The sequence below is a fragment of the Gorilla gorilla genome, chromosome 22, assembly GCF_029281585.2.
Source record: "Gorilla gorilla gorilla isolate KB3781 chromosome 22, NHGRI_mGorGor1-v2.1_pri, whole genome shotgun sequence".
Lineage (NCBI taxonomy): Eukaryota > Metazoa > Chordata > Mammalia > Primates > Hominidae > Gorilla > Gorilla gorilla.
This window is the reverse complement of record NC_073246.2, coordinates 19766576-19794255: the sequence shown is the minus strand read 5'-3', so window position 1 is coordinate 19794255 and position 27680 is coordinate 19766576. Positions and strand designations below refer to the sequence as shown.

At 37.4% G+C, this 27680-nt stretch overlaps 1 protein-coding gene across 3 annotated transcripts in view; it reads left to right on the top strand.

The window, feature by feature from the left end:
* The window catches only part of C22H21orf91 (chromosome 22 C21orf91 homolog), a 30688-nt gene extending 11561 nt beyond the window's left edge, over positions 1-19127 (top strand). For 2 of the 3 annotated variants that reach the window (XM_055374038.2, XM_019017910.3), the window contains exons 3-5: positions 10977-11513; positions 12825-12887; positions 14522-19127. In XM_055374038.2, coding sequence (XP_055230013.1) covers positions 10977-11513; positions 12825-12887; positions 14522-14688 — 767 coding nt within the window. In that variant the 3' untranslated portion in view covers positions 14689-19127. The remainder of the gene's footprint in view (positions 1-10976; positions 11514-12824; positions 12888-14521) is intronic. The other variant, XM_004062610.4, reaches the window with a different exon arrangement.
* Positions 19128-27680: the final 8553 nt, after the last annotated feature.

The following is a 27680-nucleotide window of genomic DNA, read 5'->3' as shown; positions in this document are numbered from 1 at the left end:
GGGCCTGTGATGGGAAGGGCTGCAACAAAGGTCTCTGAAATGCCTTCAAGGCATTTTCCCCATTGTTTTGGCTATTTAGCTCCTCTTTACTGCAGCTGGCTTGAATTCCTCCCCAGAAAATGAGCTTTTCTTTTCTACCACATGGTCAGGCTGCAAATTTTCTGAAGTCTGATACCCTTTTAAGTATAAGTTCCAGTTTCAGATCATCTCTTTGTTCACATATATGACCATACTCTGTTAGAAGCAGCCAGGCCACATCTTGAACACTTTACTGCTTAGAAATTTCTTCCACCAGATAGCCTAAATCATCACTCTCAAGTTCAAAGGTCCACAGATCCCTTGACCGGGGTATAATGCCACCAGTCTCTTTGGTAAAGCATAGCAAGAGTGACCTTTACCCCAGTTCCCAATAAATTTATCATCTCCATCTGAGACTACCTACTACTGGACTTCATTGTCCATATCACTGTCAGCATTTTAGGCACAACAATTTAACAAGTGTCTAGGAGGTTCCGAAGTTTCCCTTATCATCCTATCTTCTTCTGAGCCCTCCAAACTGTTCCAACCTCTGCGCATTATCCTGTTACAAAGTCGCTTCCACATTTTCAGGTATCTTTATAGCAATGCCCCATTCCCAGTACTGATTTTCTGTATTGGTTCTTGCATTGCTATAAAGAACTACCTGAGATTGGGTCACAGTTCCACAGGCTGTATAGGAAGCATAGCTGGGGAGGCCTCAGAAAACTTACAATCATGACAGAAGGTGAAGGGGGAGCAGGCACATCTTACATGGCTGGAGAAGGAGGAAGAGAGAAGGGGGAGGTGTTACACACTTTTAAACAACCAGATTTTGTGAGATTCACTATCATGAGAACAGCAAGGGGGGAAGTTTGCTCCCATGATCCAGTTACCTCCTACCAGTGCCCTCCTCCAACATTGCGTATTACAATTTGACATGATACTTGGGTGGGAACACAAATCGAAACCATATCAATTTTATTTCTACTACACAGTAGAATAAATACAGTATAGATAAAATATAATTCCTACATATTAGAAAGTTCTCCAGAAAAGTCAGTTTTAGATTACCAGGTTATTTATTAACAAAGTGTATTGGATAAATATCAGTCATAGATATTCTGGGAAATCTCAATTCTCAGTTGAGAGTGAATATAGACCAGTTTAATTTCTTTCACACTTCTTACAGCCTCTGTCTTTTCTACCTCCCACTCTTCTTTTTTTTTTTGGATGGAGTCCCCAGGCTTTGTTGCCTGGGCTGGAGTGCAGTGTCGCTTTGTTGCCCAGGCTGGAGTGCAGTGACAGGATCTTGACTCACTGCAACCTCTGCCTCCCAGGTTCAAGTGATTCTTCTGCCTCAGCCTCCCGAGTAGCTGGGATTACAGGTACCTGCCACCATGCCCAGCTAATTTTTGTATTTTTAGTAGAGATGAGATTTCACCATGTTGGCCAGGCTGAACTCAAACTCCTGACCTCAGGGTGATCCACCTGCCTTGGCCTCCCAAAGTGTTGGGATTACAGGCATGAGCCACTGTGCCCAGCCTCCCCCTCTTAATTCATCTATTTACCTTCTCCTCCATTTTTTTTTACTAACTCATCAGCTTGGCAACCTACAGTTATTTTCTATGTAACCTGGCAGATTGGCCAAAAGAATGATTAGCATATCAGAAATGTTCATGTCTCCCATTTTAAAAGAAAAAGTCAAGGAAAAAACTTTTCCCTTTTTTCCTTAAGCCATAGTTCTTTAAAGAGCAGTTCATTTAGGGTCTCTTATTTCTCCTCCCAACTATTCTTCGTGCCCTCTAATTTGCCACCCTCTTTTGCTCTCGCCAGCGATCACCTAGCTATCTAGGCAGTAAGCAGATTCGTGTTATGGTAATTTTCAAAGTCTGATGTCTTGTTTGTAAGAAAATAGATCACTTTCTCAGAACTTAAGTTGAGCAGGCGGCAGTTGAGGAGATGAAAGGCAAAGAGACAGAGTTATCACATTTCTTGCTTTCAAACCCTAAATTTGCTTTGTCATAATAGTGTGCCCTCATTCATCTGGTTATTATTATGAAGGCATTTTTAAGGCTATCTTTTGTTTAAGTAACATCTTTTTAACCTTGTCTATCATTAGGAAACTTTGTTGTGTTTTTGTTTTGCTGTAAGTTGGTGTCTCCATATGCCCCATGTAAGTGGATATTTAAAACTAGTAATTCAATTACAGTTAATTTGAATAGCTTTTTAGATGTCTTACAACAATTTTATGCAGAAAATTTTTTTTAGAATAAATGTCAGTACATTCACTTAAATCCTTTAGGGGAATATGGAACAAGTATAGGGTTACTTGGGTCCATTGGATTATTGGCTTAAAATTTTTTGTAACATAATGTTAATTAAACCTTATAGTCCAAATTTGATTTACTTTACCAGAAAAACAAATTTACCTTTCTATATCATACTGTTGTGAGTGTAATATCCCATATTAATACATCAGTACACTAGCTGGGTGTGGTGGCTCACGCCTGTAATCCCAGCACTTTGGGAGGCCGAGGTGAGTGGGTCACCTGATATCAGAAGTTTGAGACCAGCCTGGCCAACATGGTGAAACCCTGTCTTTACTAAAAATACAAAAACTACCCAGGTGTGGTGGTAGGCGCCTGTAATCCTGGCTACCCTGGAGGCTGAGGCAGGAGAATCGCTTGAACCTGGGAGGCAGAGGTTGCAGTGAGCCAAGATTGCACCATTGTACTCCAGCCTGGGTGACAAAAGCAAAACTCCATCTAAAAGCAATCAATCAGTCAATCATTACGGTTTTAAAAGAAATGGTGATAGCTTCTATCCATGTTCTCTTTCCAAGTACCCTTTTGCTTAGTTACCAATGGACAAGCTGCCTTGTCCAATTCAGTAGCCTAGCCACATTGAATTCATTTAAATTAAAATTAAAACTTTAGTTCTTCAGTCAGACTAGCTACATTTCAGATGCTAAATAGCCATTTGTGGCTACTGGCTACCTTATTGCATAGCTCAGTTATACATACAACTTGTCCATCATCACAGAAAGTTCTGTTGGGCGTTGCTGTTAAAAAACAGGTAGCTACATTAAGGAGTAGAATTGAGTTTGGATTAGTTTTGTGCCTTTTTAGTAATAAACAGTTGTTATGTAGGTGTGTTTCCCCAACTTTCCAACTGTTAGAATGAAAAAGTAGAATTCACTGAGAGAGGTTTTATTTTTGACAAGTCATTTGCAATGTATACATCTATCAATAAAAGATCTCAGTTCTGCTCTGGCCTCCTAGGTTGAGGGTGAGGTTTATCATTGTCTCTCTGAACTCTTAGCTCATTGAAATTTTCCTTTACAATTCATTTATTAGATTAAGCTGCTTTGATTAACTGTTTTAATCCTTAGCACACACAGGAACTTTAAAATGGCATGCACATCTCTAAGCTGAAATCTGCCATCTAAAGGCCACCTGTTGATAAATCTTTCTTTAGGGCAGTAATTCTCAAAATGTGGGGAAGCAAGTTTCTGAACCCATCTGTATGTTGGCTTCATGTGGTTGCCAATATTCTATCTGCTACCAAGGCAGAGATAAGCAGTTACCTTTTACTTTTAAACGGTATGTTGGGTACTTGAATATGGCAGACTATTTAGTCATTTAAGTGGCTCCTGATTTAGCTAAAGGCATGAGGGTGAGGAAATGAGGTACTCTTTATCACAGTACTTTCTAAGACACCTAGGACAACTGATAAAAATTTTAAGAGGCAGAAGCCTGTCCTTTTGTGGGAAGTAGATACTCCAACTATTCATCCTTGCCTTCCCACTTTTAGTCTAATCTTCTGCCTTGGTCACATGACAGGATAGACAAACTCAGCATCCTCCCACTCAGTGGCAGTGCTTGGCAATAGATAATAATGGTAATAACTTCTTGAATTATGGCTTGGCTACTGCTTGCTCATCAAATGCATGGTAGTCTAGTCGAATTGAGCACAAAATCATCACTGGGGCAAGTAGTATTTACACTGCAGCAATCCGGCCTAGTCTCAGTACAGTACAGGTGACCGGACATGGATTTGGAGCCTGCAGGGTCACAGGTACAAGTGCTTTCATTAAGGAAATAATAAGAACTATTTGGAATTGAAGAGCACATACCCAGTTCAGCAGCCAGTTCCTGTCAGATCCTCTCATTTTGTTTTTAATTTTTCTCTTTAAAATATTTGTGGGCTAAACAAAACTTACCTGTAGTATGGATCCAGCTTTCAGTCCGTGGGAGTGCCACTTCTACCCACAGAGCTTTTCCTTTATTCCTTTTATCAGGAATGGTTGTCTGCGCCTCAAAAACAAGTAACATTTTAATCCATTGTCTTTCCTAATAACATGGAATTTGGCTACCCTCCCATTTTTACAGTGAACACTTTTGCTTGAAGCACAAGATTACTGTTTCTTAATATGGACAACACATACATATTCAAGTACCTGTACCCCGTTTCTTAGCATCCAAGATAAGATCATCACAAAAAGAAAAACACCTTTACTCTTGGAAAATTACTTAGGCTGTGCCAAATGTGAGCCTCCATAAAAAACTTTTTTTTCTTTTTTTTAAGACACAGGGTCTCACTCTGTTGCCCAGGCTAGATAGAGTGTAGAGGCGCAGTCGCGGCTCATCGCAGCCTGCGCCTCTCTGGCCCAAGCCATCCTCCCACCTAAGTAGCTGGGACTACAGGTGCATGCACCATGCTGGTCTAATTTTTGTATTTTTTCTAGAGACCAGGTTTCACAATGTTGCCCAGACGACTCTCAAATTCCTGGGGTCAGGCAGTCCACCTGGCTTGGCCTCCCAAAGTGCTGGGATTATAGGCATGAGCCACCACACCTGGCCAAAAAATATTTTGAAGCAATACTGCATGTATTGTTGCACAAATACATTTATCATGTTTTAAGGCAGTGTGCTTAAAATTTTTTCACAGCATGTTAACAACTGGACACTTAATTTTTTTGCCTTATTTAAACATCAAGAAAGAACACATAAACCCACCATTTAGCAAACCCATACTCCCAGTTCCCTCATTCTGCTCTAAGTTTGAGGTAAAAGTTGGAGTGCTTGCTTTCTTAGTGCTTTCCAATCTCCTACTGATGTGATAATGCATATTACAACTTCACATCCACTGATGGTTGTATTATATTTGCTCTCCTTGTGGAGCACCAAGTTATGTAAAGCCAGTCCTTTGGTTGGGAAATGGAATATGTAATCCAATTCAACGTATAGTCTAATTGACCACAAAAAGTGTGAGGGAGTCAGATGACATGATTCAAGAATGTGTGAAGTATAAAGGCATTCAGCATCAGTGTAGACAGCTGAGAGACAGTGCTATTTGACAGGACCAGCTGGTGAATGATCAGGAAAAGATTGCCTAGCTTACTTATTACTACCAAGTCATAAATCAAGTCTTCTTCAAGAGGCTAGGGGTAAAAGCAGAGGATCATGGGACATGTGGTAGAACTTTAAGCATTTTGATATTCGTGGGGTTTTTTAGTGCCATTTGGAGTATTATTTTTGTTACGAAAAAAAATTGTTCCTACAATTGGCGAATTAAATACAATCTAATCATTCTTTTAAAAGGGTAACAGTGGGCCAGGCACAGTGGCTCACGCCACTGTGATCCCAGGATTACACGCCACATGTAATCCCAGCACTTTGCTAGGCTGAGGCAGGTGGGTCACCTGAGGTGGGGAGTTTGAGACCAGCCTGGCTGACATGGTGAAACTCCATCTCTACTGAAAACACAAAAATTAACCACGTGTGGTGGTGCGTGCCTATAGTCCCAGCTACTTGGGGGGCTGGGGTATGATGATAGCTTGAACCCAGGAGGCAGAGGTTGCAGTGAGCTGAGATTGTACCACTGCACTTCAGCCCAGGCAACAAGGCGAGACTCCGTCTCAAAAAAATAAGAGTAATGATGGCAACTAGAGCTAAACATCTAAACATTTGAGTAGTCTTTGCACTTTTAGGATGGATTTAACCAAGTTTTCTTAAAGCAATTTATTTTAAAGAGGAACTTAAAGGATAGAGATGGGGATAGCATGCCAGATGGGTTAGAGGGAGGGTCAAAGTACAGAATAATAGTATAAAAACTCAGATAAAATGGGAAAAGATAAAAGAAAAATAAAATTATTGAATAGGAACAGCTTTTTAAAATACTACTATTCATACAGAAATACAGCCTATATACATTTCTAAATAGCCTCTAGTGAGAAGAAACCCTTTTTTTTTTTTGAATACTTTAAGTTCTGGGATACACATGCAGAACATGCAGGTTTGTTACATAGGTATACACATGCCGTGGTGGTTTGCTGCACCTATCAACCCGTCACCTACATTAGGTATTTCTCCTAATGTTATCCCTCCCCTAGCCCCCCACCCCCAACAGGCCCCAGTTTGTGATGTTTCTAGCCCCCTACTTCCTGACAGGCCCCAGTGTGTTATGTTCCTTTCCATGTGTCCATGTGTTCTCATTGTTCAACTCCCACTTATGAATAAGAACATACGGGCCGGGCACGGTGGCTCAAGCCTGTAATCCCAGCACTTTAGGAGGCCGAGGCGGGCGGATCACAAGGTCAGGAGATCAAGACCATCCTGGCTAACACGGTGAAACCCCGTCTCTACTAAAAATACAAAAACTTAGCCGGGCGTGGTGGCGGGCACCTGTAGTCCCAGCTACTCGGGAGGCTGAGGCAGGAGAATGACATGAACCTGGGAGGCGGAGCTTGCAGTAAGCCGAGATCACACCACTGCACTCCAGCCTGGGTGACAGAGCGAGACTCCGTCTAAAAAAAAGAACATACGGTGTTTGGTTTTCTGTTCCTGTGTTAGACATGAACTCATCCTTTTTTATGGCTGCATAATATTCCATGGTGTATATGTGCCACATTTTCTTTATCCAGTCTATCTTTCATGGGCATTTGTGTTGGTTCCATGTCTTTGCTATTGTGACTAGTGCTGCAGTAAACATACATATGCATGTGTCTTTATAGTAGAATGATTTTTAATCCTTTGGGTATATACCCAGTAATGAGATTGCTGGGTCAAATGGTATTTCTGGTTCTAGATCCTTGAGGAATCACAACACTGTCTTCCACAATGGTTAAACTAATTTACAATCCCACCAACAGTGTAAAAGCATTCCTATTTCTCCACATCCTCTCCAGCATCTGTTAAGAAACCCATACTTTAAAAAAAAATAAGATTAAGACTTTTGGTTGCCAGTTAAGGTCTTGGTTCTCTAATAATGACTTTATGATTTAAAAAAAAGTGACATGGATATCTTTGAAGTATCTTAAAGATGTTTTTATAATAGGAAGTCAATTACGTTGGCCTTCAAAACTTTTATTAGCAAGCAAGTTGTAGTACAATCTTGGTTGGACTGGTTTGGAAATTATTATAACTCAGCTCCTCAAAAGTATCAACTGATTGTGTTGCATTTAGATTTATTCCCTTTCAAAAGCTGCTTAGGAAACAAATTAGTGCTCAGAGCTGTTTACGCTTGTAAATGCATTTAAAATTGATGTCAGTTGGGAAACTCACTGGGATCTCTTGAAATAGCAATGGTTGTTTCTGCTATAATAATTTGAACTGATGAGGTAGAAACAACAAATCACTTCAAGAATTTATAAAATGATATGTGTATTACTGATGCAAATTAAGTGAGCTACTCACATTATTTTCTAGATTAAAAAGTAATTTTTTTCAAGTATATGAAGTAGTCAGTGTTTTATAGAAGTTTTTGTTTCCTATGCTACTGCCGCACAGGATATTTTAAAATATGTTTATAAAACAAATGTTTCTAATTGAACTTTAAAACTCAGTCAGGTTTTTAAATTTTAGTATGACTGATGTAACTAAAGAAATTAGAGGTATATATCTAGATGAATGAGCTACAGTTAACATAAAACCATCTTCTTGTATATTTTCTGTATGTAAATTTCTATTTAAAAATATATATTTGAGTAGAAATTCATTATTTTCTTTGACAGATTGAATGATGCCACAGGAATGCCATTTCTGTATCAGTGCCACTGATATGTTCTTTAGACTAATAGCCCATTAGACTAAATATAGGAGTAACTTCACTGAAAGACGCCTTTAATTACCCGCTGAGTAGCCTGGCAGAACTGCAAATTCTAGTTCCCTTGCTAGGAGGGACCTTGCAAGGGACCTTGAGTGATAATTGATTTGTTTTTGGTGTTTTAAAATATATTTTTAATTTTCTTTTATGCATTTAACTACTTTTGAGTACCCACTATGTGCCCAGCATTTTGACACTGAGAATATATGAGTAAGATAGACATGGTCCATATTTTTCACAGAACCTACATTTTGTCAGGAGATACAGGCCACGAAAGAGGCAATTGTAAAATCTAGTGTGATAAACTAACCCAGATGTTTGGGTTAGACAAGGCTTCTTAGGGGAAATGAGAACTAGACAGGAGGTGATGATGATCATGACCCGCATTTGTAGTGGGAGTGGTGCTTGAGTGAAGCAGAAGGATTTCAGATGTTGTAGGTGCTAGATTTTATGGGGGAGAAATCTGTTAAGACGGTCAGCAAAACCTCTGGGATTGCGGGGAGTGAAGAGCTTTCAAGGAGGACACCCAGGTTTCTTCCATGAGCAGTTAGTTGGTGATGCCAGACTCAGTAAGGGGATCAGTTTTGGAGTTGTGTGGTGAGAGAGATAAAGGAGTTAAGTGTTCAGTGAAGTGAGTTCAAGGAGCCAATAGTTACATCTAAGTGGAAATTATATGAATCATTAAGAAGAAACAGTAGATAAACATTACAAGTCCTCATTCTTCAAATAGATATCTATTATATTGACCTGTTGTTGAAGCTCTAGCGTACATCAGAAAATTAGTTATTTAATGTACTTTTTTATCGGAGTTTCTGTATAAATACTAAAAAACCCACAAAATTTAACAATAAATATTAATTACTTTCCATAGCCTAGTTCACAACCTTTTTTATATGCTAAAGAATTTCATTGCTACATAGAGCTGAGGCAGTGCACTGAGAATGAGACCATTTACGGTTTTGAGGGATTAGCTAACCATCTGTTGGCAACAAGACCTAAAAGAGTTTGCAGAGGGTAGGGGAGCTCTTTAATAAATGTTTCAATTAGTAATAGGCAAGCTTCAGGTTCTCTCTGCATACCAGTGTTTCCCAGAAAACTAAGCACTGGAATCAGATAGCAGAATGGAACCATTTTTCCTTTGGTGTATAACTTGTGATAACTACTGTTTTGTCTTATTATCTAAAATGCGTAATAATAAAACTTAATAAAGCAGAGCTTGTGAGCTTCCTTTTTATGTCAGTTTCCCATTTTTAAAGATGTATACTCTATTATCAAATAAAGCTTTGAGATTTATAATTTACATATTCTAATGTTGCTGGAAATTTGACCTAATCAGATAATAACTGGTAGAAATGTATACGTGCTCACAATTGCAGTACAAGGAGCAAAGTGATAAATAAGATGTATATTAAATTCTGTTTAAGTTTCCAGCAATTTTTGTACTCATTGGAAAAAACAAGGCTCAGATATTTGAGTTTACCTCATGAGAGCAGTTGTTTACATGTGCTTATAATATTAATGTTTTAGAGGTGTGTTCACATAGCTTACAGTAACTGTTGAGGGAACTGATAACCAATTTAACACTTGGTTTTGACAGTCTCATCAAGTCCCACCATTGGCTGATATTATATATATTTTTAAAAACAGTAATATTCACAAGTATGCTAATACTTTATTTCATACCATTAAAGTACAAATGCTTCATTATCTTTCTTTTAGCCAGACTTTGGAGTTCAAATAAAATGAGTTCAATTTTCAAAGGAAAGGAGGAATTACAAAATGTATTTTTTTCTGATGAATCAGCTAAAACTTTTTTTTAAACTAGCTCCTGAGTGGCTCTCCGCTTACTCCATTTGAAAAGCTAAGCAGATTTAAACTGGTTAATTCTGGCAGACATAAATTTTCAGGTCCACATTCCTAATTCACCTTCAGTATAAAAGTAGCGCTGTTTAACTTTAATAACATGGCTTGAACTTATAAAAATGTGTGAATATATTCTGTATTTTGAAATGTATTAGATATTTGAAAATGTTTTATATTTTTATAATTTTTATATTTTTAAAAAACAATTGAGGTAGCATACTTATACTCTACTAAGTTGAGAGATATAAAAGTAATATTTCTGTTATTTATGGTATATAATGAACATTTGTGAGTTGAGGCATTACTGGCTGTTGGATCTTGGCAGATTGAATTTACTGCTGTATGGAAAATGAGTATAATGCATTTCTTCTAGAAAATAAAATTATCTTGATAAGGTTTTAGTAACTATAAAATGGAAATGTGAAAAATGTTAGATGCTTTGATTTTCTTAAAAAATAAATCTAAATAGTTTATTGAATTTTTGACTTTTATTTGCATTTTTCTGGTTCTGGTTTTTTTTTTTTTCAATAAACATAATTTAAGAACATGATTTACTGTGTTTTAGGGAGGAAAACTTGTTCAGTATTTCTGTTATTGAACCTCATAATATTATAGATATTTTTGCAAGTGTGTACTTCAGAAGGTTTCATGAGGAAAGCACTATAATGTAAAGGCCAAGAATCTGTAAAGGTAAATTGCTGGGTTCAGTAGTATTTTTTTATATTGTGCAGTAACATCTCTAGACTAGGATTAAAATTGAATAATTAAGTTCTTAGAAAGATTTTGCTATCCATAAGAATTTAATATTACTGAATATTGAGGCAGAAATTATTAGGCCACATTGTATATTAATACTAATATTCTTTAGCATTTTTCCTCTAATTCACAGACTATCAGGGACTCTGATTTTACTAAGATTTGTATGTTCTTAAAGTGACTTATAGAAAACAAAATTTCTCAAGTCTTTTGTTTCTCTTTTTTTTCCATAGGGGTACCAAAGTCTGATCTCTTGCACACCAAATCATTAAGGGGCCATAAAGACTGCTTTGAAAAATACCATTTAATTGCAAACCAGGGTTGTCCTCGATCTAAGCTTTCAAAAAGTACTTATGAAGAAGTTAAAACCATTTTGAGTAAGAAGATAAACTGGATTGTGCAGTATGCACAAAATAAGGATCTGGATTCAGATTCTGAATGTTCTAAAAACCCCCAGCATCATCTGTTTAATTTCAGGCATAAGCCAGAAGAAAAATTACTCCCACAGTTTGACTCCCAAGTACCAAAATATTCTGCAAAATGGATAGATGGAAGTGCAGGTGGCATCTCTAACTGTACACAAAGAATTTTGGAGCAGAGGGAAAATACAGACTTTGGACTTTCTATGTTACAAGATTCAGGTGCCACTTTATGTCGTAACAGTGTATTGTGGCCTCATAGTCACAACCAGGCACAGAAAAAAGAAGAGACAATCTCTAGTCCAGAGGCTAATGTCCAGACCCAGCATCCACATTACAGCAGAGAGGAATGTAAGTAAAATGGGGAGAAAAGTAAAAGTTGGGTGGTTTGGGATTTTTGTACATTTGTATAGATGTGTAATGGGTCAAGAATTTTGCTGTGGAATCATAGATTTGGGGAACATTGTATTTAACAGGTTCACCTTAGCAAAAATGAGACATCTTAAAATTTTTCATTCACTGGGATTCTGTCTTCTAAGCATTGAAGTTAAGCAATTTCCATGTTTGTTTTGCCATTTAAAATGATTACACTAAATGGAATCAACAAACTGTGAATTGGAACATCTAGGACTCGTATAGTTTAGAAGTACAGCTTCGTCTGTTGGCTAATACACATTGTCATGTTGCTGATCCCTGTAAGACTAATTGACTGGTGGTGGCATTTCAGAAGCAAAAATGTGACATTTTACTAAAGGCCAAAGGTAATGTGTGCGCTTATTGTAAAGTTAGAAAGGGTGACTCATTCTCTCTACATCTATTTCTACAAAAATTTACAGAAGCTGAGGTGATTTTAATTGTCTTGAAATCATGTTTTCAGAGCCAGAAGGGACCTCTGCTATCTTGTTATACAACTTCTTGATTCTAAATGTGAATTATTTAAGATTCTATATCTAGACAGACAAATTTATTTTTCAAACTGCAGGTTATAAACTGTCTAATGCTTAATCAAAATAAGCTTAATGGGTGGTGACTAACACTTTTTAAAAACTGAAACCAAATAGGAGATACCAGAATTCATTGGACCTACTACTATTTTTTGGTGAAACTTTTATTTCATTGGAGGGTGGTGATGTACTGGGAGTGATAAAAAATATGTTTCTGGCCAGGCACAGTGGCTCACACTTATAATCCCAGCACTTTGGGAGGCCAAGGTGGGAGGATCACTGGAGCCCAGGAGTTCAAGACCAGCCTAGACAACACAGGGAGACCCCATCTCTACAAAAAATAAAAAAATTAGGTGTGGTGCCACACGCCTATGGTTCCAGCTCCTAGGGAGGCTGAGGTGCGAGGAATCACTTGAGCCCAGGAGGTTGAGGCAACAGTGAGCCATTGATCGCGCCACTGCACTGCCACCTGGGTGACAAAGTGAGACCCTGTCTCAAAAAAGAATAAAAATAAAATTTTCTTACCGTGGGCTGTGGTCAGGGTTTGAAAACTTCTACTCCACACTTAAGAGCGTTAATGGTTGAATACTGGAGTACTGCTGAATGTTGTGTTGGCAGTTAAGTGCTGATTTTTAAAAATAGGATATTGTGTTGGTGATGTAAGCAGCATGTTTTCCTAGGTTGTTGTGGTAATAGTGAATACATTTTCATGTTTCAGTGAATTCAATGACTCTTGGTGAGGTAGAGCAACTGAATGCAAAGCTCCTACAGCAAATCCAGGGTAAGAATCACTGTCAGTGCTTTTTTGTGTGTGAAAAATTTTGACATAGAAAATCATCTATGATAGGACACCATTGGCTTTATCTACATTTAAATTTGGAAATGAGATATTCAAACCTGTTAGAGTTTCCAGAGCAAAAAGAATAAGAAAGAAACAGCTTTCAATTGCAGAGGAAATACATTTTTCCTTTTTTTTTTTTTTGCGACAGAATCTTGCTTCATCACCCTAGCTGCAGTGCAGTGGTGATCCTCCCGAGTAGCTGGGACTTACTGTCATGGTGCGCCATTACACCCAGCTAATTTTCTATTTTTTATAGGGAGGGGGTTTCATCATGTTGCCCAGGCTGATCTCGAGCTCCTGGGCTCAAACAGTCCTCCTGCCTCAACCTCCCAAAGAGCTGGCATTACAGGTGTGAGCCACTGCGCCCAGCCACATTTTTCTTTTCTAAGTGAAAATGGAAACTACCACCTCTTACTAACATTTTATTGACTACCCACTATTGCACCAGGCACTATGTGGGAGTCCTCCCAAACAGTTCTTTAAGGCATGTGATATTAGTCTTTTTTGTTAAATTATAAACAATTTCAAACATATATAAAAGTAGTGAGACTAGTATAGTGAACCCTTTAAGCCATTTTCACCAGCTTCAACTGTTAGCAAAGGCATAATAATCAGTATCTCTACTTGCATCCATTCCCATTGCACTACCAGTAGCATGGATTATTTTCAAACAAATCCTAGCTAACACACTGTTTTTTGTCCATAAATAGTTTAGGATTTCCTCTAAAAGAGATGACTTTTTAAAAAACAGTCACAGTCTCATTATCACACCATTTAAAGTTAATAATTCCTTAACATCATCAAGTATAATGCTAACACTAACAATTAATGTTCAGATTCCCCAGTTGTCTCCTTTTCAATTTATTTCCTTTTAGATGAGAAAATTGTACTTCAGAGATGTTAAGTTGCTTACAGAGATCATGCATCCAATCAGTAGCAGATCAAGGATTTAAACTCCAAAGCTTAACCACACAGCCTCTCAGAATAATAAAAATAATCACAATAATAGTTGTAGTAGAAATTTATGAGTACTTTACAAATATGATCTCATTTAATTTTTACAGTAGCCTGGTGAAGTGCTTACTATCATTATTAATGTTACACAGAAAAGGAAATTGAAACCAAAAGTTGCTTGCCTGAGGCACGTAAGAGTAGGAACAAGGATTCAAAACTCTTAGTAGTCTGATTCCAAAGCCTCTTAGAGGGGGTTCCAGACCTGAATACTAACAGGCACTTCTTGTCCATAAATCACATTATGTACTAATTGAATCTGTTTATAGATTCTAATTGAGAAAAGTAGCTCAGCTACAGTAGCAACCACCATTTTTGCTGTGTATCTCTGTAGTCACTTGATGGAGAAGAGCCAAATTCCATTTGGCTATGTAAAGTATACAGATGCCTAGGATGATCAGAACTGATATGCTTTGTAGAGAACAGAACTGTTTCCTTGGTATCAAATCAGTTTCATTGTGACACTTTGCCCAATGCATAGATTTCAGTTAGAGTTCTTGAAATATAAATCATAGCACCGGCTTTCTGCATACTAAAAATGAAAGTTTTTAAATCTTTTACAGAAGTTTTTGAAGAGTTAACACACCAAGTGCAAGAAAAAGATTCTTTGGCCTCACAGCTCCATGTCCGCCACGTTGCCATCGAACAGCTTCTGAAGAACTGTTCTAAGTTACCATGTCTGCAAGTAGGGCGAACAGGAATGAAGTCGCACCTACCCATAAACAACTGACCTAAACAGACTTACTTCGTATGCCCTGCCCTTTATTGGTCTCCCAGACATGCAAACTTTGAAGAAGTTTGAAGAAAGTTGTGGTCCGTTTTTTTATGGTCATTAAATTTGCCAAACATAAGGCAGTATTTAACATCTTTGTCAAATAAAGCAGATCATTATACTCTAGTCTTCTAGGGCTAATCATTTTGGCTCATTTGGGGACTCTTTTTTCCCAGAATTACTAAACAAATTTTATCACATGTGACTACTTAAATATACTGTTACAGTGTCATTTTATTAAACATTTTAATGTAATTCACCTGTCAAAACAACAGATTAACTCCTTAGTATAAACTACTAGAGATAATTTTTAAGAGGGAAATGGAATTCATATCACCTCTTATTTATTATGAGCAATATTTTAATATAAAAATTTTATATGTAAAAATGCTATTTTAGGTACTTTGCCATTCTCTTTATAAATGTGTATTTGAGTGGTTCTGTATATTTATTTACATTATCATGTGTGAATATGTTCACCCATATTTCAGGTCACTGCATTTTATTCTCTTAATACAATGTTTTCACAACGGTTACCTTGCTTTCCAAAGATAAATATATTTTGGATTAGAAATCTGAGTTGTTTTAATTTCTAATACCTCTTATAAAAGAGGAATTAATAACTTTTTAAAGCAGTATTCAGGTAAATACAATACATTATTTTGTTTTCTAACAAAAGCAGTTCTTAGTTCAGGAAGAAAAAACTAATCTGGCTTCTATGTCAATTTGTCTCCATAGAAATGAAAGCCTCCTCTTGCTTCTTTCATTATTAGCTTCACACCAATGACTGTGATGCATTAGAATTTGGACAGAGTAAGTCAAGCCTCACTTCCAATTCAAATATAATGTCTATCTTCAAATTGAGTGTGCTCTGAAATTGTTCTGTCTTTGAAAAAAAAAAGTAAGATTATTTTGTGTGCCACTTTGGGTAAAGTTTCAAGAATACTTAAACTGTCCAAATTGTATTATCACCATCATTGAACTTAGTGCTCAAAGAAAGCATTGTGAGGTATTTTTCTAAACTTTAGACTCTATAGAGAAATATAGGATTGCTCTACAGAAGAAAAGCAAAACTCCTAATTAAAAAAAAAAAACCTATGTATTAAGAGAATGTTCTCATAAGTTGCCTATGATGCTTCCAAAGAGTTTTTATCTAACAGATTGTCCCAAACAGCTAGATAAGTTTTAATAATGTATTACAGTAAAGGCTATAACCAATGCAGAATTAAAATGGGCTCTAAATTCTGTTTTTAACTCGTGTTTAGAATGTACTTATGAGGTAGATCCTTGCTTGAAAGTATCTGCTGAAAAGCCCAGTAACGTGGCAGCTTCATGCATAAAGATATAAATGACATTTGCCTTAAATTTGGCAGCCTACCCTGGCTTGGGTCAGATTTTGTTGTTGAACACAAGAAAGTATTTAAGCAAAGAAACACTTCAGTTTAATTGAAAACAACTTTTTGTAATGCTGACGTGTTAAATTGGCCTGAGGGTATTAATTGATATCTGTTGATTTTGTTTTTCTTTGAAGTATAACATTACTTTTTGGAGGGAATTTTTGAAAGATGCTTTCGATTTCTCTCAGTTCTTTAAGTCATGCAAAATGAATTTAAAATCCAGGGAGTATGGATGCATTGCCTTAGTTTTGATGAGCTTTAAATTAAATGTGTGCAATATCAAAATATTCAAACTTACAAGCTGGGTAAATACATTTCCTGATTAATATCTTAGTGCTTAATTGTTCCCACATTTTCAAATTTGACTTTACTCTTTTTTGGCGTAATTCTTGCACACATTTGGGTTTGTGTTTAGATGAGTTAGGGACAGTCATAAAAGTTGGGGATATGTTGCATTTGATATCAGTAGTAGCATATTTCCAGAATATGAGCCATAAGTTGCAGTCCTGAATACAACAGTGTTATCCAAAGAAAGGAGTTTTCTGACAAATATACATAGCTTTACTAATGAGTACGGAACAAGTGGATGAACGTGTGCATGTGCTAAGGTCTTAAGTGGGACTCTGATTTATTCCATTTAGATATTTCTACTTAAGCTCTAAAAAGGAGAGGTGCTCTTAAAAAAAACTTTGTGGTGCTGGTACTCACACTACTTTATTTGGATGAGTTCCTAGTAAAAAAACTTTTTGTTGAAGTATTTTGCACAGCAGTTTATCCAAATGTTTGGTAAACTTATAATTTAGTCCTATGTTAGTTTTCTTAATCAAATATGCAATTACTGTGTATGCAAATATAAGTATCAGGTACAGAGTTGAGTTCTAACAAGAGAACATGAAATATCACAAATATTGTTTTCCACACTTGGCTATTCTCTACAGTTGTTAGTAATTTTTGAGAATGTTTTGAAGCATATCTCATGTACTACTGTTTAAAAAGTGGCAAAACAGACTGCCAGTCATCCATTACTAAATTTTCAGAGCTTATATGATTAAGGGGAGTGAGATAAGACAAATCTTTTTCACGTTCAGTTTTATAATTTGACACGTTAAATTGAGTTTTAAAAATTAGAAAAGTGTTTTTGACCACACAGGTTGTTCTCTTTAAAGTTCAGCCTTATAATGAAGCTAAAAATCAATTATGTTTTACTTTGAGATTATCATCTTATCCTTTCATCCTCATATTAATATCTAAATTAGTCTTTTTTAAAAGGCATGCACTTGAGACTCCAGTAATAGATGATTCAGGCAGCAGCATAGTGTTTTGTTGTGTCGTTGACTATGCACAATGGTGGAGCAAAAAAACACATTCTTAGTTTTTCAAAACACATGTTCATTTTACCACAAAGTGCCCATTTTTATATACATTTAAGGATTATTTTTTCAATGTCAAGTTCATGTTAGTGATTTCAGAAATATAGTCAAAATATATAGTCAAATATATCTTGACAGGCATCTTGAGATTTGGTTTTTCATTTTACTATATTCTTTATGACTGAAAATGTTTTGTGTTTTCTTTATGTTTATATATTTTTTACCTTAGTGTTTACACTGGTAAGGCTTGTTAGTCCATTTTTGTAGTTTTTTTAAAGTAAGCTTTTAGATCTATTTGTGTTTTAATGTTTCCCAGTTTGGGTTTTGTTTTGTTTTGGAAGAATTTGCTTTCATTATTAAATTATAAAATGTAAGTACTCTAAAGTAGGAATTTTTAAAGAGTAAATTATTTGTGTAGCTTATTAGGAGGTTCAGGTTAGTGACCATAAAGTGGGTTACTTGTACATGAAAATTTGAAATGGTAACCATGTAAAATTCTTCTATTGTCACTTTTTCTGATGTATGCCAGTTCATTTACTGACGAATGTTACTAAGTGCTTATTAAGAAGTGTAATACGCTATAAAAAAGTTAATACTTTTTGTTCAGATGTAAGGCAAAGATAATTGATGCCGTTTCAGTGTATGATTGTATTTTTAACTTTTACGTTGGTGGGAGTAACTATTTGAGGAAATTTGTGGTGAAAATTAGTAAGAGATAAAACCCCCAACAGTTTATTCTTACCAAGTAAAGTTTTGTGGTCATGGGGCAGGGAAGAGTTTATTTACCAGAATACTAGAGCCCTCACACAAAATAAAGGTAACTTGGAGGAGGGCTATAATGCTTGCATCTCAGTATTTTCATTTCACTTCATCCTTTCATAATTGCCCTGATTATGGTGCAGTCTAACCTATTAAGCAACTTCTGGCTATGGTAACATTGATATGAACCATATTATATCAAGTCTCCAAAACATCTAGTTTGTTAACATACACTTTCCCTGTTCTTTTTAGTTTGAGTCCACATTACTAATACATTTTAATAATATTTAATTATTTCACAATTTTAAGTTTACCAAAGTAAACAAAAATTCATAAAGATGAGTATTGCCCTCTCCCAAAAAAGGTTTAAAGATTAGTTGAACTTCCCTCAACTACACCTAAAGCAAAGGGGAATTTTACTAAGTGTGTGTACCTTGTTTCTTTCAGACGCATCTAGAATGTTTTTCTTTCACCGTACCTCCAAAAGAGGCAATTTAGAAAGTATTAAGTAGTGACTTTTGTTCAGTTCCATTTTGTGTGTGTGTGTGTGTGTGTGTGTGTGTGTGTGTGTGTGTGTGTTAACCTTGCTTTAAAACAGTAGCATATACTATGGTCATTGAACTTAATCTCTCTGGTGTTAGAAATTTACTTTACGAAATTGTGTTAAGACTTTTGGAAAAAGAAAATGAAACTGCTGTGGTAAAAACCAAGTTTGTTTCAAAAAAGTATTTAGGCAATTATTTGGCTGTTATATTTTCTTTGAAAACTGCAATAATTTATATATTTGTATTGCTCTGCTTGGGAACTGTATATATGCTTGTCTACTATTTTTAATTTTACAACAATAAAATAAGTATTTTGTTATCTGCTAGCTTGAGTGGATGCTTTGAAAAGTAGCTGTATTTTTTTAAATAGTGGGTCTATATGGTTTTGCTTTGCAGGTTTAGGGAGTCTATAAATGATCTTATCTGACAATTTCTTGTAATAATCTTACCTTATCTCTGATACTTAATATTCTCTGTTTCCCAACAATACAGAAGCAGGAAATAAGTTGCCGGTGACTTACTAGATGTGTATGCAATTTTTTTTAATTGGGGTGTAATTTATATACAGTAAGCACAAACATTTTACTGTATTGTTTGAATTTTAACAAATGTATGCAACTGTAGAGCCATCACTCCCTTTGGTTCCCTTCACAGTCACTTCACTTTTTATTTCCCTTCCACTGATTGTTCTGATCCTTTTTTTTTTTGAGATGGAGTCTCACTCTGTTGTCCAGGCTGGAGTGCAGTGGCACGATTTCAACTCACTGCAACCTCCACCTCCAGGTTCAAGCGATTCTCCTGCCTCATCCTCCTGAGTAGCTAGGATTACAGGTGCACACCACCATGCCCGGCTAATTTTTACATTTTTACTAGAGACGGGGTTTTGCCTTGTTGCCCAGGCTGGTCTTGAACTCCTGACCTCAGGTGATCTGCCCGCCTCAGCCTCCCAAAGTGCTCGGATTACAGGTGTGAGCCACTGCGCCTGGCCTGATTGTTCTGATCTTTATTACTGTACTTTGCATTTGCCTGCATTAAAAACTTTACATAAATGTAGTGATACAGCATATGCTCATTTGCTCCAGGCTTTTTTCATTCCACTGGATGTTCTTAAAATGCATCCATTGTTAGCTCAAAGATCAGTAATAGTTCACAGTTCATTTCCTTTTTTTTTTCTTTTTTTGGCTGAGTACTGCTCCTTTGTATGAATATATCATAATTTAATTATTCACCTGTTGATGGACATTTGAGTTGTTTTTAGTTTGGGGCTTATATGAATATGAATATTTTTAAATCGGCTTTAAAAATACTAAAATAGGAATACAACAAAATATTCAAGGTCACTTTTAGTTAGCATTACGAATCTGAATATTACATTACCAGTTTTTTTTCCACAAATGATTTTTAAAGTCATTTATATGATGCTTTTATGGCAACAAGCAGTTTAAAACTAGGAAACAGATGATTTTACAAAAGATCAGAGGCAAATTACAAAATAAGGACTGCTGGAGAATTGAAACATTTCGTGGGGTACTAGAAGAATCTGTCGTTTTTGAAAGTCTCTTCAAAGTCTAATAGTCATACTGCTTTGTTTTTCAGGAGAGGAAATGGAGACCAAGAGTCTGGTTTGGAAAGAGTACCAGACTACAAATGAAGTGCTCCTGTTTAGCTTTAACTAACTGACATTAAGAGAAACTGTAACTTTTCTAAGCCTGAATTTGTTAGGCTTTGCTCATGCTCAGTTTCCCAGCCTTCTTGGGAATTTTCAAACTGTTTGTAAAATGGTTTGTTCTCCCCTAATTTTTAATGTCATCATAGGACCAGAAATTCTTTGCAGGTGTCTTAGAGGCTGACAAGTCATACGTGGATGATGGATAGAATAGGAAGGGGAGCTGCAGGCAGAACAAGGCCTGTTTTATATATTGATACTCTAAATTCATAAAAACCTGTTCGAAAGGTTTTGCTTTTAGAATCTGATAAAAGTGATGCATTGGATCCTTGCAAGTTTATGTCTTTGGGTTTTATTTTCTATTTTTGATTTTGGTTTTGTGGTTTTCTGCTGTTCTTCCACATCTGAATCCCTTTCTAGTGTTTGGATGGCACAAGTCACCACCTCTAGAAGCAAAAACTTCAACCTCCTGTGTATCTGAGGCACCTCGCCCTGACTGGTAAAGCAAAGAAACTGGATAGGAGAAGGCCTGTGTTGAGGGCATCAATGGCTAACTATCAGCAGGGACAACAGCCGTTATCCCATATCCAGTAAGTACAACAGGTAAGTTCCTGACATTGGTGTTTGAATAGCCATTGCCTTGTGTACATTAGACTGTGATCCTAGTAGTTGATTACATCACCTTTGTTCCTGCGTGGTTTCCCAGCCTTCTGGGTGATCTCTCCCCATTGAATAAATTCCTTTATAGCCTAAGTCAACTAGTTGCTTTCTCTAGCTTGCAACTCAGAACTCTTGTTAAACCTAACCTCTTCCACTGGGTCCATGTCCTGTGTTCTACTCTGAGATCTTATGAAATTCATTTCCAGAGGTGAACTGCTAAGAGCCAATGCATATCTAAACTAACCCTCAGCCACATGGGCTGCTTTTTGAGTCAACTGAATCTGCTGGGAAGATTCTGAAGAGAAATTAAACCTCTTGGTAATGCAGATGTCAGTTTTCCTGTTAAGAATGTGCTTTAGGATGGGCACGTTGGCGCATGCCTATAATCCCAGCACTTTGGGAGGCCAAGGCCGGTAGATTGCTTAAGTCCAGGAGTTCAAGACCAGCCTGAGCGATGTAGCAAGACTCTCTATGTACAAAAAATATAAAAATTAGCCTGGCATGATGGCATAGGCCTGTAGTCCTGGCTACTTGGTGGGGCAGAGACTGAGGTGGGAGGATTGCTTGAGCCCAGGAGGTCAACGCTGCAGTGAGCCGTGATTGTGCCACTGCAGTCTAGCCTGAGTGACAGAGCAAGACTTTGTCTCAAAAAAAAAAAAAAAAAGAGAAAAAGGAAACCACTGCTCCAAACCATAAACTGCCCCAGAATTTACTTCCCAAAAGATGTGGTAATGCTACTTTCCTGCTAAGAGACCTTTCTAGATTATCACTGCCTACAAAACAAAAGCCAGTCCCCACAGTTTAGCATTTAAAGCCTTCGCCATTTGGCATCCACTTATTTTCCATTCTAAATCTTTCGTCAATTTTCAGATTTCGTTATGTTGCCAGAAACTCTGCCAAGCCCTGTAAGTCTTTGGGTCTAAGGGATATAAAAGCCAACAAGACTCTGTTGGTCAACTGGAAAGTATTCTGCCAAGAGATTGAAAGAATAAGGATTGAATAATGTTCATTGTATTTAGCAACCAGAAATTCATGGAGTACAGTTTTAATGGACCTGTGGGAGCAAAAGTAGATCACAACAGATTGTAATATGGATGCAACGTAGTACCACGATTTGAATGTGTTCCCTGAAGTTCATGTGTTGGAAACTTAATCCCAAAAGCAACAGCATCGAGAGGTGGAGTCTACCAAGAGGTGATTAAGTCATGAAGACTCTACCCTCACGGATGAATTAATGTTATGGACGGAGTGGGTTAGTTATCATGAGAGTGCCTTTGTTATAAAAGCAAGTTCAGCCCCCTCTTGTTTGCTTGCTCACATCCTCTTGCTCTTTCCACCATGTTATCACACAGCATGAAGTCTTGCTATCTTGCCAGATGCTATCACCATGCCCTTGGACTTCCCAGCCTCTAGGATTGTAAGCCAAATCAGTAACTGTTTGTTATTAATTATCCATTCTGTAGTACTCTCTGATAGCAACATAAAATAGACTAAGACAGGTAGGATAGTGGATTTGAGGTATGATGTCTTTAAAATTTTATGAAGTGAAGTTGAGGTAAAGAGGATGTTGGGTCAAGGTTATTTTTTTAAGGTTGGGAAGTACTTGAACATGAATAAATACTAAGAGGACAGAGCCAGTAGAAAGGCTAACGATAGAGAGGTAGCAATAATCAAAGGAGCCCAGTTTGAAGACACAGAACAGAGTATCACACCGAGAATGACTTGTCTTTGAAGAGGTTTAGGATTACCTCGGGTTTTGACACTAGAGAGAAGGTAAAACTACAGACGAAAGTATTTGAATCAGGTTTGTTGGAGAGTAAGCTGAGAAAGTATTTAAATGGCTGCCTCTATTTTCTATGAGAAAGACAAAAAAGATAATGGGTCAGAGATTCAAGGGAAGTGGTAAAGTGCTGAATAGCTACTACTTGAGGAATGAGAAGGGTCCTGACCATCAGAGGAGGGGTTTAGAAGAGGTGGAAATGAGGAACCACGACTCACCATTGGTTAAGGTTGCCTGAATTTGCTTTCTGATTTTGTTGCTGTAAAGAAGAGGTGCTTAGAAGAGTGAAAATGAGCAACCATGACCGTTTAGAAGAGGTGGAAATGAGGGACCATGACTCACCATTGGCTGAGGTTGTCGGAATTTGCATTTGGATTTTATTGCTGTAAAGAACAAGACGGGGTATTTTTGAAATGGGAGTAAACTAAACTGAAAGCACTACTGAAAATAGATTAGAATCTGAAACTGAGATAAATTTGTGGCTCAAAAAGAAAATTTACAAAAGCCAATAGATGAAATTTCTAGTGTGGGATAGATGAGAAATATGAAAAGCTACTGCAAATGGCATGTGGGAAAAATATGAATACTATAGTCTTTACTTCGTTTCTTCAAGCAATAATTTTATTTGTTCTCTCAGTATTTGGTGCGATGGCAAGGGTGGACTAAGACTCTGTTGTGAAAACCAAGCCCTTATAGGTCAGTTGGTATCAAGCTTCACCAGAGGGAAGTCAAGAAATCTTTAACCTAGAAGAGAAGAGGTTTATAAGAGGATGGTCAGTACAGTGTACAGAATGTAGAAGAAAACCATAGCATAGCTAACGCAAGAGTTTCAGATCTGTAACTTCAAAGCAAAGAAAAGGCACTGTGAATAGAGAAGGGCTATTCTAGAGGAAAGAGGCAACTGAACTGAAAAGTGATTAAGGCAGAAGAGGAAGTTGTAATGACCAAGATGATTGCTAAACCGACATGCAGGAACTTCTCTTCTAATCTTCTGCCACAACTAAGCACCTCTTTACCTCTCTTAGCCTCTGTTTTCTCATCTGTAAAAAATGAAATTGAACTTTATGATCTTTAGGGGACCTTCTAGCTCTAACATTCTACAAGTATAATGAATTTTAAGAAACCTACAGTGGAAAAATCTCCCAAGCCCCTCTATGAACAGCAGAACTGAGCTGAAAGGGCACAAAGAAAATGTGGTTTCATTTTAAGAGGAAACTGTGAGGTGCTGTTACAGCAAGCTATTTCTGTGATCACCTGTGACAAAAGAGAAAAGACAGCTGCGTCAGCCTGGCTCCTATTATAAGCAGCTACACAATCCTCTGCATACTGTTTAAGAGCACGTATGTTGTAGAAAGAAAAAGAGGTCTATATATTTTAGCATCTTGTTACTCTCTCACATTCCATATCAGGGGGAGCTATTGGGAGAGAATGTTCTCTTAGGAGTAACAGTGGGATAGTTCTCCCACACAATCAGAAGTTGGGTCACCTCCAGCACAGTTCCTAAAGGCTGGCTCCTGTGTGTGGAAAATGAGACACGTAAAGGCAATGTGGTAAGCTAGTTAATAGGATAGAATTTATTCATCAATAAAATTGTTCTTTGTTCTGAGAGTATGTCTTTCCTATGGGAATAGTAAATTTTTCTTTCTTTCATGAAGTGATGACAATAGATGGTAGATTTTCATTTTTGTTTATTTGTTTAGTTTTCAGTCCTTACTTGGTGAAATTAAAACCACAATCTTGTATTGGTCTATTAGTCAGGGTTCTCCAGAGAAACAAAACAAAGTATGTATATATGTGGAGAGAGAAAGATTGGTTTAATTCCCTAAACCAGCTCTGGGGGCTGGCAAGTCTGAAACCTGCAGGGCAGCCTGGATGGGTGGAAACTCCGAGAGTTGATGCTGCAGTCTTGAGTCTGAAGGCAGGTCAGAGGCAGAATTCCTTCCTCTTCAGGGGACCTCACTCTTTTCAGACCTTTGACTGATAGGACAAGGCCCACCCACATTACAGAGAGTAATCTGCTTTACTCAAAGCCTACTGATTTAAATGTTAATCATATCTAAAATCTACTTTCAAAGCAACACCTAGACTGGTTTTGACAAAACAACTGGGCATCATATTTTCCATTTTATTTCAATTTTATTTTAATACTCCATGAATTTAACAAGTCTGGAAACCATGAATCTGGCATTATTTTATCCAAACAGTTGTCTCTGAGCAGCACAATCCTAAATCCTCTACTTGGGTTATCACAATCTCCAAAGAAAGAAGTGCATGTAAGAAGCTCTTACACTATTCTGAAGTTTTCCATGTGTTCTAAAAGGGCTTAGAGGAACAGCTTATTATTTTTTAGAATAATCCTTTGCGTAACAAAAATACAAGTTATTTCATTTGTGGTATTTTTTCCTCTTAATCTAGTGTTCAATCAGAAATTATTTGAAGACTGAGTGAGTGTCATACAAAAAGTAAAAGATTCAATGCCTCTAATAATTCAATATCCAATAATTTTAGATAAATTATTAAAGAGTGTTAGAATGTTGAACATTTGGTTTGTTCCTCTCTTATTCTCCTTGCTCCCTCCCTCTGTACCCCACAAACACCTATCCAGAAAGTCATCTTGTATAAGAGAAGGATCCTCCTGAATCCCATCTACCACCAACCCACAGCATATGTTTCCTTGAAAAAATTTAAATAGTCCCAGCTATTGGAAGAGCTCTAGTGTTCCCCAAGACTAACTGGGTAAATAACCAAGTTGCTGGCCATCTTGCTGTGGACAAGCTTGTTCCTTTTTGTCCTGATCAGATAGCTCTGAAACTAGAAAAGACAGCACCTGGGCCTCCTGCTAAGTTTCTCTTCACTGTTCCTGCCTACTGCTTCTCACAAAAGCCCCAGAAAAATGTGGGGACCCAGTGAACTGCTGTTGCCCTATAGAGACAATGGGGCACCTCCCTTGCTTAAAAGAAAATGCAGAGGGAGTTGAGCTAGTGACATGCAAAACCACATTTCCTTTGCTGCCTCCATCTCTTCTCATATTCATACCTGTGTCAATAAAGTATGGGGAAATAGACTCACATCTTGCAGGACTACACTGCTTTTCATCAAAGTATGGAAGAAATTTCTATTCCAGATGGACACAGATTAGTCTCATCTCAGATGACAAAGTGAACCAGCATGTGGGATATATAAATATCATAGGAAAGTACTAAAAATGTAGAGCTAGAGGGACCTTCAGGAGTCTTGTAGCTTTTATTTGATTTGATTTGGTTTGGTTTGGTTTTAGCAGAGGTCTTTGTTTTAAAAGAAATCCTTCAAAAGAATTAAAAAGTGTGAAATGTATAGGAAATAGAGCTGCTGCTGTTCTGCTCGAAAGACAATGGAGATTATTCGACCGAAGTCCCCTTTGTATCCCTCTCAGTGACAATCCCCTAGTTTCCCAAACCTTCTATCATGAGCCTCTGAGGCAGCTATGAGAGACCAGCAGGCCCCTGGTTACCTGCAAAGCACCTTTTACAAACTGCTTGTCTACTCTAATACCTTTAAGTGGCCTAAGTCAGTTAAGAAACTTCCAAACATTCTATACCTTGTTAGCCACAGAGGCAAAGGCAAGCACCAAATCTCGATTCCATTTCCAAAGCTCCCATGACCTGATACCACTTCTTATTTTTATTACAGAAGATCTTCTTTCTAATGGAATAGTAAGCTATTTCTCCACAGTCTGCTGGACCACAGAAACAGCCAGGAGAGGACTACACAGTTGGAAAAGAATAGGCAGCACAAGTTTTCTAGGGAATCCAGAAGTAGCTTAGATGTCTTTATCCTGAAAGTCAACCAAAATAGACTATAGGAAGAGGAATAGCAGTAGAACTTGCATAACAAATGCTGCTTTACATCAAAAAGCCAGTTTCAGCAAAATTTGTTTATAGGAAATTTCAAAGCTTACACACGTCTATTGTGATTACCTGGTTGGGGGTGGGGGAAATCGCTTACCCTGCTGCTCCTCACTAGATCTTCAAAGTAAAGCAGCTCAAGTTATATATATTGTAGTCATATGTTCAAGGGCCTGTGGGTACTGTGTGGCTAGGATTTTCTGGTCAACAGAAGAAAATTACAGCAATGTGTACAAAAGCCCCCAGATGTCCCTTATCATATTAGCATCTCTTGTGCAGAAATATGTTTTTTTGGCACCATATCCTGGAACCAAAGAGAAGGCTAAGGTAAATGGAATAGCAGATAAGCTCATAAGAAGCCAAATTCCAATCTCATACCTGAACGAATTTGAAATGGAAGCTCACTTAGATACAAAGAATTTTAGAACAAGATCTGAAACTCAGTTAAGTAGCCCTCTTAGTCATTACCACTAACTTGGTGCTCATTACAAGTAAAAGGAGGACTTATCCAATTACCAGTGCTTGGTTTCCTGTTGTGCTAATGAACAGGAAAACAGACTACCGCTACGAAAGAATTCATGCCTCTGAGCAGCCTGCGGCTTAGCCACATGTCTGGGTATGCCGAATTGTTCTGATCAGTCAACTTAGGTAAACTCTCATTACTGGTAGATGCCAGAAATAGCACCAGCAAAATCCCCTAAGAAAACCCCAAAATGAAGTTTATGCTATTCCTTCCTCTTTCCTTTGGAACAATTCCATCCTAGAACTATCAGGTGCAACAAGCAAGGTTAGGGTTAGTCCTCATTCACAGGGGCATAGTGAGGTGTGTTTGAGCTGGAGCAAACCAGGAGGGCCTAGCATGGGGTGGGTGGGGAGGTCTGATGCAGGC